This window comes from Paroedura picta, chromosome 16 (genome assembly GCF_049243985.1).
Source record: "Paroedura picta isolate Pp20150507F chromosome 16, Ppicta_v3.0, whole genome shotgun sequence".
Taxonomy (NCBI): Eukaryota; Metazoa; Chordata; class Lepidosauria; order Squamata; family Gekkonidae; genus Paroedura; species Paroedura picta.
The window spans coordinates 3476199-3490440 of record NC_135384.1 but is presented as its reverse complement, the minus strand read 5'-3'; the positions used below and the strand labels follow the sequence as shown (position 1 = coordinate 3490440).

The window sequence follows — 14242 nt, the reverse complement described above, 5'->3', positions numbered from 1 at the left end:
TGCCCGATTTCCTGTTTCTAAGATAAGATCCAATCGTTCCCCGCTTTTGAAGACTTGAAGTTACCTCAGTATAGGATGGGGCATCCAGCAACTCAAATGCAGCTTTCCTGAACTTATCGACCTGCCCCCCTCCCCAAATGGCCAGTGATGGGTCTGGAGGGGGTGGGAAGGGGAGGGGCCTTCTGGGTGGGTGTGTCCACAGCTATGCTTCCCAACCACATTCTGCACAATGGCACCACTTTTGGGGTCTCTTGAAGCCTGAAGATGGTTTCCGGGGTTTCTCCATGGTAAAAAAAGTTGAGAAAGGTGGCACTAAGGGAACTGATTCAATTAAAGGGGAGAACTAGATAATGTTTTTTCACCCCTTCGCTAACCTCACCCATGGATTTTACTTCTGGATGCTTTCTGAGTTTTCTTTGCTCTCCTCCTCCTGGATGCAACCTTGGAAACTTCCCGGTCATCTTTTATTATTCCACTCTCTATTCCATAGAACTTTTAATAGGATCCAGAGGGAATTGAATCGAGTCTAGTAGAACGTCAGACCTTTCCTTATGGAACTCCCCTAGGCAGAAAAGGGGCAGAATTCTCTTTGGGTCGGATAACCACACAGGTGATGTCAAATCTCCCAACTACGGACAAGGCAGTAGAGATACCAGCTTCCAGGTGGGACCGGGGGATGGCCCCGGAATGACAGCTCATCTACAGGCAACAAGACAAAACGGCCGCTTGGAAGATTGATTGCATGGCATTATACCCCATAGATAGAAGTCCCTCCCCTCCCTCTGCAAACGCCAACCCCAAGGCATCCAGGTTTCCCCCAACCTGGAATTGGCAACCTGGCATGGCAGGGTCTGGAACAGGTGAAGGGTGAAATGACCTAACAGGAACAGTGAATGCAGGTCCATCTCACGTGCATTGTAAGAAACAGTTAGCATGCATTCCCTTCATGAATGAAACCGGGGACTTTGACATAGAGCAAACTGGGTTTTGAATCACATGTTGAGTTGGACCTCCAATCTCCCCCCCCCCCCCCGCATGACCTTGTAACCAATCAGGTCTAAAGAAAAAAAAGTGTGCACTAGACATGAATTTGTTGTACATGTGTTTGTTGTAACTTGTGAACAGGGCTACCAGGGTAGGGTTTTCCAAGCAAGAAATAAACAGAGGTCTTTTCCCCTTGCCTGTCTCTATGCAGCAAGCCCAGACTTCCTTAGTGATCTCCCATCCCAGCCCTAACCAGGACCAACCCTGCTTAGCTTCCAAGGTCTGACAAGAACAGGCCAGCCTGAGCTATCCAGGGGCCATTATACATATGTTGGATAATGCCCTTTCAATGTGCTTTGGCAGCTGGATTTTCCTGTGCGGAACAAGAAAATCTATTTCTAAAGTGCATTATTCAACGTGTGTAGGATGGGCCCAGGTCAGGGCTACTGTTTGCTACCTGATCCTTTTCACTGGAGATGAAGGAATCTGGGAGCTGCCTCTGCTCTGAGATGGATCGGATGCAAACTCACCACTGGGTTCTGTTGTACTCTGGAACCCAGTGGTAAACCCAGCGTAACCTTCCTCCCTGTAGTTGTAATGTGTTCCTTTCCGGAATTCTGCAATTGGTGTCTGAAACACAACAGCCCTGCACTTTTGTAAATCCAATCTTTTATTCCCATGTAGCACCTTGCACTGGATCAGGCCCTTCATGCCTTGGAATTGTCTACCTAGATGACTCTGCATGGCCTCAGTCTTTCACATCACCTACTACCTGATCCTTTTAAACTGGGGATGCCAAGGATCGAACCGGGGACATTCTGCATGCCTAGCAGCTGCTCTCTACCCCTTTACCCCTGCCCATTAATGTCCTTTCCCCCCTGAAGTGACCTGCCGCCCACGCAGTTTGTTTAGAGCATTCAGCATGTCCTCATTGCGGAGGGTGTAGATGATGGGGTTGAGTAGGGGAGTGACAGCCGTGAAGAAAACGGAAACCACCTTGTCTGCTGCCAGGCTCTTGGCTGGCCGGAGGTAGATGAAGATGCAGTGGCCCAGGAAGAAGGTCACGACGGTCAGGTGAGCGGCGCAAGTTGACAGAGCCTTCCGCCGTCCCTCCGAGAAGCGGTTCCTCAAGGAGATGAGGATGACCACGTAGGAGATCACCAGAACGACGAAGCAGACGACCGAGATCAGCCCCGAGTTGGAGATGATGAGGATTTCGAAGATGTAGGTGTCGGTACAGGCCAGTTTGATGACCAAGGGCACATCGCAGAAGAAGTTGTCAATGCTGTTGGGCCCGCAGTAAGGCAGGTTGAGCGTCAGAGCCGTGAGGGCGATGGAATGGATCAACCCGCCCAGCCACATGGCCACGGCCAACTGGAGGCAGACCCGGCGGCTCATGATAGTGGTGTAATGGAGAGGGTTGCATATGGCGGCGTAGCGGTCGTAAGCCATGATGGTGAGGAGGAAGATCTCCGTGCAGGCAAAGAGGTGGAGGAAGAACATCTGGGAGATGCATTCTCCGAAAGAGATGGTCTTGGCCTCCGTCAGGAAGTCCGCAAGCATCTTGGGCATGACCACCGAGGAATGGCAAACGTCGATGAAGGAGAGGTTGCTGAGGAAGAAGTACATCGGGGTGTGAAGGTGATGGTCGCAGACGATCGTGACGACAATGAGGATGTTGCCGACGAGGATGGAGCCGTAGATGACGATGAAGAGAGCAAAGAGCGCAAGTTCGATGTTGTGGTTCGTGGTCAGGCCCGAGAGAACGAAGGCTTTCACGGTGGTGTCGTTTTCAAGGACCATGATGGTCCCCGGCTGCAGCTGGAAGGAATAAAGGACAAGGAAGTTGCCCTGATGGCCTCCGAGACCTCCGATCCCAAGTTTAAGAACCCAAAGAAAGCATGGATGATTTCCGTTCCCTTCTCCTCACCTGGTTCTTACTCTCCCTCATGCCCTCTCCCTAAGCTCTTCTGCTGAACTGAGCTGACTCCGATATCGGAGATCAACGGAGGGATAAAGCAAGCTGCGGCCTGTTCTGCATGCTTCCCTTACTCCCCGTTTTCCGTGTGGTCCATTTCCAAGATTCGGAAATGGGTTGCTTCGAATATTCCGCACCTTCGCTATAGTACCTTAAACAAATTCCTGATTTCAATTCGACATTTTCTTTTCTGCACCGGATCAGATATTCAGATTTAAATTTGAAGGTGGACGACGTCAGCGATGTTGTCACCGCCGCTGTCAGATTGCCCCACCCTGTTTTTAAAAATTGTATTGATACTGTGCCGTAAGGTAAAGGTATCCCCTGTGCAAGCACCGAGTCATGTCTGACCCTTGGGGTGACGCCCTCCAGCGTTTTCATGGCAGACTCAATACGGGGTGGCTTGCCAGTGCCTTCCCCAGTCATTACCGTTTACCCCCCAACAAGCTGGGTACTCATTTTACCGACCTCGGAAGGATGGAAGGCTGTCAACCTTGAGCCGGCTGCTGGGATTGAACTCCCAGCCTCATGGGCAAAGCTTTCAGATGGCTGCCTTACCACTCTGCACCACAAGAGGCTCACTTACTGTACAGTAGCAATTAACTATTGGGGAAGGGTCTGGCATCCCTTTCATTGTCCCCTCACCTAAAATTGGGGTGTTGCTGTGGTTAAAGTGAGAGGGCTTCATCATTAATGCCTGAGAGTCAGTGTGGAATATCAAGACTCAGATTAAGGGCTGAAGTTCTGGGTTCAAATCCACAACTCGCCATGAACCCCTGCGAGGAGATTGTAGGCAATCACTTATCTCTTAATCCCGGTTCACAAGTTATAGCGAATGCTTGTGCAATGTTCACTAGATTTTCTCTTTATAGCAGCATTGAGAAATTCTCAGGTTACATTCAGCACATGTAAATGTGATATAAAAACCCCACTCATCCAAGTTTCTACTGCTAAGTGAACGTTGGATTCTTGCAAAAAAAGATGCACGCAATTTCACATTTTGTTTATTTACAACCTTTATGCCCTGTCTTTCTGCCCCCTTTCAGGAGCAACAAAGGATCTAATAGATAAAAACATACATAATATGAATTCATATGTTGGTCTGAAGCAGCAGAACAAAGTCTGACTCCAGAGGCACCGTTAAGAGCAGCAAAGTTTTATTCAAGGTATAAGCTTTTGTGTGCATGCACACTTCCTCAAATACAGTGAAATAGAATTTCCTCAGCCATTACAAATATCAAGGGGTATGTACATTTCGGCTGCTAGCAAGGAAGAGGTTTGTGTGTTGGTTGCTAGGAAGAGCATAAGAAAATGGACAATTATAACTGAGATGGGATTGTACCCAGAACTGAACTTTGTTGATACTGGAGGTGCCACTGGACTCCAGCATTGTTTTCACATCTGTTTGTTAAACCTTGCATTTGCATACTAATGCATTGCCCATCACAGATCTTACCAGCTGCCTTAATCTAATCTCACAAGGAAATCAACCAGTGTATCAAACTAATAAATTAACGGGGCCAATGGATACAGAGTCCATCTCATAAATCCACTGACTTGTGCTTGCTGAAAAAATATTTAAGACAGTGTTCCATAAAGAGCAGCTTAGAAAGGATTGAAATTCTGCCCCAAGGAGTTCTGAATTTGGCAACTATGATTTAGCAGCACCGGCTGCATCTCTTGGCCATTCTGGTATATTTTCTACATATGACGGGGAGGTAAATTTGATATGAATACAATTCTGTTGCCTGACTTCTCACAGGCAGGGACATGTGAGATGACTCTGAAATCTCTGCTCTCTGTTTTTTTTTTTTTTAAACCCCCTTTTCAAACGGGGTTGCTTGTAATAAATACTATCTCAAATGCACTTAAAATCCCCATGTAACATGCATGCACATTAGGAACGAGTCTACAAAATCAGCAGCAGCAACAACAAAAAACAAACACAAATGGAAAACTGAACCACCGACAAACTTGTACAGAAAACTTGTACAGCCAGTTTGGCCTAGTGGTTAGGAGTGCGGACTTCTAATCTGGCATGCCGGGTTCGATTCTGCACTCCCCCACATGCAGCCAGCTGGGTGACCTTGGGCTTGCCAAGGCACTGATAAAACTGTTCTGACCGAGCAGTATTGTCAGCACAATGAACCAGCTCTTCAAAAAATAAAAGTGGCAGTTCTCATGGCAGTAATATCAGGGACGCATCTCCATTTTATGCAGGACTGATCTCAAAAAAGTTCAGCCTTATATAGGAAAAGAAAAACAGGCATCACACACTCACTCCAAAAGAAATGGTCCCATAAGGAGATCTATCCTGGGCCATTCCCAGATCATCATTTGCAATTTATTCATTTCATTCACCACAGTTTATTCATTCAAGAAGACCCAAATCTAACATTCCCCTCCCCCGCAGAATGAACAAAACTTACATTTTTCCGTGGCTGGTGATATGCTGGACAGAGGGATTTCCGGATCCACGCCTACTGCTCAGTTTCAAAACTAAAAATGCATCAGCTCAAAAAAGCACAGATTTCTACTTAAGAGAATGAGAAAGTTCTGTGCATTAATGTACTTTTCCCCCAGGATCTGCACATGATAATTGTATCTTCAGGTGTCCTGAAGTTACGGATTCCTCTGGTGGAAAAAGTGCAAACTCTGTTTGAGATTTCTAGCTCTGAATTCCCATTTAATGCAAGGTTAGATCCTTCCGCATTTTGCATTAATTGTGAAATGTTTGTCCCCTGCTTTTCACTGCCTGAAGGAGTCTCAAAGCAGCTTGCAAACGCCTACCTTTCCTCTCCCCACAACAGACACCCCGTGAAGTCAGTGAGGCAGAGAGAGCCCTGAGAGAACTTTGAGTGGCCAAAGGTCACCCAGCTGGCTGCCTGCAGAGAAGGAGTGGGAATCAAACCCGTTTCTCCAGATTAGAAGCCCCTCTTACGCATAACATCAAGTTGGCTCTCAAAGGTATCCAACTCTAGGTTTTCTTTGTATCTTGGCTTCTGTAAAGAAAAGGAGTCCTGCGAACTGGTTCAAAACAGAAGAACATACAAAGGAGAATCGAACCTGGACCAAAGCAGTTACATTTTGCAGCGTCTCTTCTGGCTGCGAGCCCAAGAGTTGCCTGTTTATATCCTTCGTCTCCAGCCGTAATTCATTGTTCACGGCACTGCTTGGGACCCAGAAGGAAAGTTTGATGCCATGAGGATTGGGGGTTGTAGAGTTGTCAATTAAGCCACAAGGGAAGATGCTCCAAGTTTTGGAAACTCTGAAGTTAGGACTGGAGCTAGCAAGCCCTTTCCAGAGAACAATGCTAGAGTCTAGTGGAACCCTTAAGCAAAGATTAAGCATACAAAATACAAGAGTTAACAAAGGGTATCTGAAAAGAAGTTGGAGTTCAGTGTTAGCCCCAAGGCCCAAAAAGTTCAACTCTGGGTACCGGCAGGAAAGGAGGGACTAGGAACTAGAGACCAGGATCTGTCCATTAACTCTTGCATTTGTATGCTTATTTATGACCATTCACAGATCTTGACAACAGCCTTAATCCAATCTCAACCATCATCGGCAGCTTAAAGTAAATTTGGAGGGGCCAGGTGAATCCGGAAAGTGGGGGACCCCTGCCTGGCAACCCTACTGCCCTGATAGGGGAGTGGCATCCCAAGATGACTGTACCATCTACCTTTGGGCAGATGTGGTAGTCACGATTCAACCTGGGATACCTCAGAGGTCGCCGACTCAAGCATTGCGTTCAGAAGATTTCACTCCACTGGGCTTATTTTGTGAATGTGATATTGGACCAAGACGGGCAAGAAAAGTATGGTTCAGAAAACAGAATCTGCATTTCTTTGGATAACAGGGTTCCTCTCTAGGTGGGATTGCCAACTCTTGGCTGGAAGTTTGGGGGCAGTGCCTAGAGGCCAAAGTTTTGGGAGGGTCCTCCAAAAACATGGATTTCCATAGATTCTCCCTTCCAAAGTGGGCTTTTTCTCCAAGGGATCTGATCTCTGAAGACTGGGGACCAGCTGTAATTCTGGGGGATCTCCAGGCCTCTCCTGGAAGCTGGCAACCCCAACTGGGTCACATAATGAAAGACTGTTTAGGAAAGCCATTTTAGGGCCAAATGGTGCTGCTTGCTCTGTATCTCCCTTTGTTAGTGGATACATGGGAGAAGAATGGAGATTCCACGAGGCCTCCTAGTTCTACTTATGGGTCCAACATAGTCCGGTTCCTGTACTGTCTCAGTTTTTCACCGTTCAGAAGGACCTTCACTTCTTCTCTGTGTCCACCTTCCGCCCAACCAATTTGTTGAGGGATCGCTTCATATCCTCATTCCTCAGCGTGTAGATAAGGGGGTTGAGCAACGGGGTCACGGCCGTGAAGAAGACCGATACCACCTTGTCTTCCTTGAAGCTGGTGGAGGGCCGGGAGTAAATGAAGATGCAGTGCCCCAGGAAGAGAGTCACCACCGTGAGGTGTGCAGCACACGTGGACAGAGCTTTGCGCCGTCCTTCACCAAAGCGGTTGCGGAGGGAGGCCAAGATGACGCCGTAGGAGACCACCAACACCACAAAGCAGACCACAGAGATCAGCCCCGAGTTGGACACAATAAGGACCTCGATGACGTAAGTGTCCGTACAAGCCAGCCTGATGACTGGCGGAACGTCGCAGAAGAAGTTGTCGACCTTCTTGGGACCGCAGTAGGGTAGCTTGATGGTCATGCCAATCAAGGCGAGGGAGTGGACTGTCCCGCCTAGCCAGATAGTTCCAGCCAATAGGAGGCAGACTTTGGGGCTCATGATGGCGAGGTAACGCATCGGATTGCAGATGGCCACGTAGCGGTCGTAGGCCATGACGGTGAGGAGGAAGATTTCGGTGCAGGCAAAGAGGTGAAGGAAGAACATCTGGGCCACGCAGCCTCCAAAGGAGATGGTCTTCTCGGTGGAGAGGAAGTCAGCCAGCATCTTGGGGACCGTCACGGTGGAGTGACAGATGTCGATGAAAGAGAGATTGCACAGGAAGAAGTACATAGGTGTGTGGAGGGCTTGGTCGTGCACGGTGGTGACCACGATGAGGAAGTTGCCTGCCAAAATCAGCACATAGAGGACCAGGAAGACCACGAAGAGAACCAACTGGGTCTTGGGGTTGTCGGAAAGTCCCACCAGGATAAACTCGGTCACCCAGGTCTGGTTATGTGCTGTCGCAGTCCGGTTCAGAGTCCCCTTTTCTTCCATTTATGTTCTGCAAGGAGAGCAAATGAATATTTATAATAGCCTCGAAGACTGCCAGGGAGAAGTTGAAAATCTGTACCTCAAGGAAATCACAGAAAAACCACACTTGTCTAATTTTAAATTTGTATTTATTTTCTTCATGCCTGTCTACCTTTCCCCCCAATGGCCCTCCAAGGTGGCTTACACATTTCTCTGCTTCTTATTTTTATCCTCACAACATCCCTGTGAGGGAGGTTAGGGCCAATCAGCCAGCTTCCACAGCAGAGTGGATATTTGAGCCTTGTTCTCCCAAATCCTATCACAACATACCAGGCTCATACAAAACTTCTAACCGACTTCCTTAAAGGGGAAAGTTTGTTTGTTTATTTTTAATATGAAGGAACATTCAAATGTTTTGTCTACCTGGGGTTTTCAGGTCCTGATTTTGGTTGGCAGTAAAGGGAATGTTGACCGATTTCCTCTCCCCCCCTTCGCTGATTGAAACCCTTCCCCTTCAAAGTGGCGACCAGGCTTAAAGCAGGAAAATTGCAGGTACTTGTAAAATTTCTCTCTTTAATCTGAGGAGGGGCAATGCACCATGCATTGTTACAAGCAGACTGGGACAGTAGCACAACCTGAGCCAACTGGGAAGGGTGGGCTATTAAAATAAAATAATAATAATTAAACGGCTTGAATATAACCTCCCTGACTGTGTAGTGTATATTTTTTTCACATTTTTATTCCTCTCCCCTTTCATCCAAGATGTTCAGGGAGGGTTATTTTATTTTCTTTATTTATTTGATTTGATTTCTATACCGCTCTTCCATAGGGCTCAGGGCGGGTTACATACAACATCATAGGGGATACATGGAACAAGTCAACATAATGTAGTTAATGTAGTTCTCCCATCTACTTTTTATTGCCCCAACAACCCTGTGAGGTAGGCTGAGAGAGAGAGAGAGAGAGAGAGAGAGAGTGGCCTGAGGTTATTCAATGAAATATCACATTTGTTGGGGATGCTGGTAGAGTAAATTCACAGCTCAACCATTCCTCTGTTTGCACATCCATCCATCCATCCATCCATCCATCCATCCATCCATCACCCACCCACCCATCCATCCATCCATCAGTCTGTCTGTCCATCCACCACCAGCCACCCACTCAGCCAGCCAGCCAGGCAGCCAGGTAACCATTTCTCTGCTAGTTTTCTATCCCCCATATCTTTTGCATGTAAATGAGGGTATGAATGTGTGAAGAGAAGGAAAGGAAATATTAAAAAAAAATCAGAGTCCAATGACATGTAATGATGAAGAATTGCTTTTTAAGGCTGCCCATAGTGCTGGGGGCATTTTGATAACTGAAGCAGTTGCAAGGGGGTTAAAGGGTAAGACTGAGTCAACCGAGACGGATGGAATATAAACACAAATTTATCATTTATATCATTATTATTAAAAATCACTTCTTGCTCAGCCTACAAAGCCCTGACCTGGATAGCCCAGGCTAGCTCAGTGTCTTACGAAATTGGCTGCTACTTGATAGCAAAAAATAATCAAATAGAGCTCTCAAAAGCTTCCACTACAATGATTTGGCTAGCTTTAAGTTGGCTTAAGATTCCCCCTTTCTGAAAGATGTGAATGCAACCACCCTTTGAAACAACTTCAGCAAGTTCACCAAAACCCACTGAAAAAGTACATTATTTGCTGTTTTAAATGCTAAAAGGCTTACCAGGTTTCTGGAGTAAACATAGAAATCGCTGCTGGTCACTGGCTTGGCCTCCGGTGTTGTATTTGACAGCAGCCACAGTTTTCCCCAAATATATAACCTTGCAAATTTCTCTGGAAACAGCCTCTCGTAAATGAATGTCGGTTTGTCCCAAACTTATGGCAAGTTGATCCAACAGAGGTCAGAAGCAGTGGCATGGAATCGCAGAGGGGGTTATTAAGAAGCACAGAAGTTCTGGACAGGTTGAATGTTGTCACCCCCCTCCCCCTTGATACCTAAGTGACAAAACTTTGCTAGGGAAAATGGAACACTCCTTTTGATTCTCTGCTCGAATTTTCGACCCGTTTGGGCTCCCCAGAGAGACAAATAAGACACAGAGAATGGACAGATGATGATACATTCATGGTGGGTCAAAAAGCCTCTCTGCTTTTTTTAATGCCATGGTTCATTTAAGAGCTCCGTGCAGGAAGAAGCAATTTGCCTTCCAGAGAAACATCTCTGCCAAACTTTGGGAGGTGGCTGCAGATCTCTTGGGTGTCCTCCTGATCTACAGGCAACAGAGATGGAGAAAACGGCCACTCTGGAAGGGGAACTCTATGGCATAATACTCCACTGAAGACCCTTTCCTTCCTAACAGGTGTCCCCCAATTTGGCTCTTTGTGAAAATGGATCATTTTGAAGAAGGAGACAAATTGACCACAAGAGGGCAGGAGAGGAATAGGAATAATGAACAACTGTTTGGGCTTCCTGGTGGAAGGTTGGATTTTGGAGAGTCCGGGGTGGGGGGAGAGACATGCATTTAAAACAAAATCAGATGTTTCAGCCCTAAGTGGGTCTCTGTGTTGATTTGAAGCAATGGAGGGACATTTCAGTCCAGGGGCACCTTTAAACCCAACAAAGTTTTGTTCAAGGTATAAACTTTTGTGTGCACACACACTTTCTCAGGTGCAACAAGACGGGAATGGCCCGTCCATACCTATGGCTCCTATGGGAAGGGGAGGGCTCCCTGGTGGGCATGCACACAGCTCTGCATCCCAACCCTATTGTGCATGACTGCAAAACCATATTCTGCATGATCGTGCCACTTCCGGGGAGTCTCGAAGCCTGAAGAAAGTTTCAGAGGTTTCTCAAGGGTAAAAGAGCTGAGAAAGACTGCTGTAGATCAGAGGGAACATCTGGACTCTTTGCAACAAAACAGGTGTGTTCTTAGTCCTGAGAACTTGTCTTCCTAGGCGTTCACCAAGAATTGATCTTAGGACAGAGGGCTGTCATAAGATTCAGGCGTGACTGAATTCTCATTTCGTGCCAACAAGAGATGGATGCTTCTGTCCCTCTACCAGGGATGTTCTTCACTCTTCTCTCTATCCTCGGTGAGTCCATTTCTGACTTGTGTGTGAGGGTTTTTCTTTTCATCAAGCAGTATAGACAGGATAGAGGAAAAAAGGGACAGAAACGAATTCTTCTGGTCTATGAGATCTGCTGCTCAAGCATGGCTTGAGTTCCCTTTACAAGTCGATGCAAGATTGGTCAGGATTGGGGCCTTTAGGACAAGCGCCCCTAATGTTATGGAGTATTCAGTCCTGGGAAAGTAATCTGTCTTCCCCTTGGGGGCATTTGAAGGGCATCCAGTTTGATTCGGCCAGCGTCTTGGTGTGGTTAATTCTTGGACGCAATGACTAAATAGAAGAGGTGGGAAAATGAACTTCGTAAGACTTGATGGATTGACAAATTCATTCACAGGACAACCCTACGCACAGTCACTCCAGCCTGTGCCTAATGAAATCCATGGGCTTAGACTAAGCCCTGTGTAGGTTTGCAGGAACAAGTTCTCCATTCTTGTAGGATTCTGTGGAGTTCTACCTGTTTAACCTTGAGCCTCTCTCTTCCCCTCATAGCTCCAAGATTTCTCCTTGGCCAAATATTCCAACCCCGGGAACTCACCTATACAGAAGGGGACAAAATCCTGATCCCATGCCATCAAAACACCAGCGGCCATAACACTATGCAGTGGTACAAGCAGAGCACCGATGGGGTCCCATCTTGGCTGGGACAGGGATACGAAGGCTCCTCTCCAGCTGGGGACTACCAGATGGAGGTGATCAAATCGTCTCGCTCGACCAGGCTCACCAAAGACGTGGCAAGACTGAGAGATGGTGGAGTCTACTTCTGTGCTTTGAGAGACACAGCCCAAGGAAGCTGGGTGGTTTCAGTACAAAAAGCATCGACCTTGCAGGGAAGAAGGTGCAGTGGGGAAAAAACCAAATATCAACGGGGCATCTTGAGAAGATGTTCTGGATTCCATCCAGTAGCATCTCCGAGACCAGCAAGATCTTCAGGGAACGAACTTCCGAGAGTCAAAATTCTCTTAGTCAGATACGAGCAGAGATCCTGGAGTCCTTATACTCTAGTGCAGGGGTAGTCAAACTGCGGCCCTCCAGATGTCTGTGGACTACAATTCCCAGGAGCCCCTGCCAGTGAATGCTCTAGTGTGTGAGTGTTGTTGTGAAGTAGAAACTGGATGCAGAGTAACAAAATCTGAAATGCTGGGGAGACTGGGGAACGTTTTGCTTGGCTGGTACCAACCTGCAATGAAAACAGCAGAACACACGTGGCAGCTTTCCTTATTTTGAGCTTTTAGAAGAAGAAGAAGAAGAGTTGGTTCTTATATGCCGCTTTTCCCTACCCGAAGGAGGCTCAAAGTGGCTTACAGTCGCCTTCCCATTCCTCTCCCCTTTAGCCCCTTGAGATTCTAGCTGATGGATAGGGTGTCCTCAAGCCATCTGCAGGGATGGGCCTTCTTCTCCCCAACCCTCCACTAACCCCCAAAAGCCCTAGATCTCACAGCCCTGCCTTATGGGAAGGTTCTGTCACCTTCTCAATGAACCAGATGGCTTATTGAAAAGTGAGATAAAGCACAAAAGGCTTCTTAGAATCATAGAATCATAGAGTTGGAAGGGACCCCCAGAGCCATCTAGTCCAACCCCCCACAGAATGCATTTCTCGTTGACACTCATTCATTAGCTACATCCAGATCGATATGTCTCCCAGCTGTCCCACCTTGTGACCCTCTAGCTCTCCCCAATTCAGAAAAGGCGGGCTTATTACTTTCCCAAGAGAACAAACAGCCCAGTTACAGGTTCAAGTGGGTAACTGTGTAGCTCTGAAGTAGCACAACAAAAACAGAGTCCAGTAAAGGCGTCATTGGACTCTAGCCCAGTTACAGCCAAGTATGACTTTCAGCACTATCTGATAGCACACCAGTTCCTTCCATCTCCCGGCACCATCCTGTCCGCGTAGCTCTACTAACTAGTCTACCCCAGGGGTAGTCAATCTGTGGTCCTCCAGATGTTCATGGACTACAATTCCCATGAGCCCCTGCCAGTGAATGCATTCGCTGGCAGGGGCTCATGGGAATTGTAGTCCACGAACATCTGGAGGACCACAGGTTGACTACACCTGGTCTACCTGACAGCTCAAATGCATAGATGAGCAAGGAATGCATCTTTTCAAAGGCCAGAGCAACAAAGGCCCCCTCCCCAAGGAAATCATGGTTGGATGTTGCCAGAGCAGATCCTGACAGGTTCTCCCTTGATCCTTCTACCCCTCCTCCAGGCAGGCAGCTCATTAGCTGATCAAAACAACTGATGCAATACCATCAGCTGATCCACCCTTGGGTTCGACCACAGAACAGGGAGTCAGAGATTTCTCCAGAGTCTTAGTTCCTTTGAGAACAATGGCAGAGGCCATATAGAGGCTTCCCTAGGACAGAGGTCATTAAACCCGCCTCTGCCGGTGAAGCAGAAGATCTGCTTTGAGGCTGAACAGATCTGGGGACAATGTCCGTCTTCTTATTGAAGGAGGAACTATAAGACTGACGGTGAACTCTCGGCCCGAATTGCTCAAGTTGGATTTTCGGTTCATGTGAGTATGCCTTGGCCTGGGAGGATGTGATCAGCATCACGAAGATTATGTAGACCACCGAACTGGATTCCCATAGAGTTGGAAAGCCATCTAGTCCAACCTGCTGCTCAATGGAGGATCAGCCTAACGTGTCCAGGATAAGTATCTGTCCAGCTGCTGCTTGAAGACCGCCATTAAGGGGGAGCTCAACACCTTCTTGGGCAGCTGGCTCCATGACGGAACTAGTCTGACTGTGAATTTCTCCCCCAATATCTAACCAATACTGTTCTACATGTGGTTGAAGCCCATTACTGTGTGTCCTATCTTCTGCTGCCTACAGAAACTGCTCCCTGCCCTCCTCCAAGTGACAACCTTTCAGATACTTCAAGAGACCCATCCTGTCCCCTTTCAACCTCTACTTCTTCTGGCTGAACATTCCCTCAGCCTTTCC

At 47.4% G+C, this 14242-nt stretch overlaps 2 protein-coding genes across 2 annotated transcripts; both read right to left on the bottom strand.

The window, feature by feature from the left end:
* Positions 1-1845: 1845 nt before the first annotated feature.
* LOC143826228 (olfactory receptor 4E1-like) lies at positions 1846-5964 on the bottom strand. The gene is made up of 2 exons (XM_077314914.1): positions 5392-5964; positions 1846-2805 (listed from the first exon to the last, which is right to left on the bottom strand). Exon 2 carries the CDS (start codon positions 2785-2787, stop codon positions 1846-1848), a length of 942 nt encoding a protein of 313 aa, XP_077171029.1. The 5' UTR covers positions 2788-2805; positions 5392-5964.
* An 840-nt stretch (positions 5965-6804) lies between these two features.
* Positions 6805-8193, bottom strand: LOC143826564 (olfactory receptor 4E1-like). Its single transcript, XM_077315400.1, has one exon. The coding sequence runs from the start codon at positions 8191-8193 to the stop codon at positions 7228-7230; it is 966 nt and encodes a 321-aa protein (XP_077171515.1). The 3' UTR covers positions 6805-7227.
* Positions 8194-14242: the final 6049 nt, after the last annotated feature.

Coding starts and splice junctions, on each gene's coding strand:
- LOC143826228 (XM_077314914.1), bottom strand. CDS start 2,787: ATGGTCCTTGAAAACGACACCACCGTGAAAGCCTTCGTTCTCTCGGGC.
- LOC143826564 (XM_077315400.1), bottom strand. CDS start 8,193: ATGGAAGAAAAGGGGACTCTGAACCGGACTGCGACAGCACATAACCAG.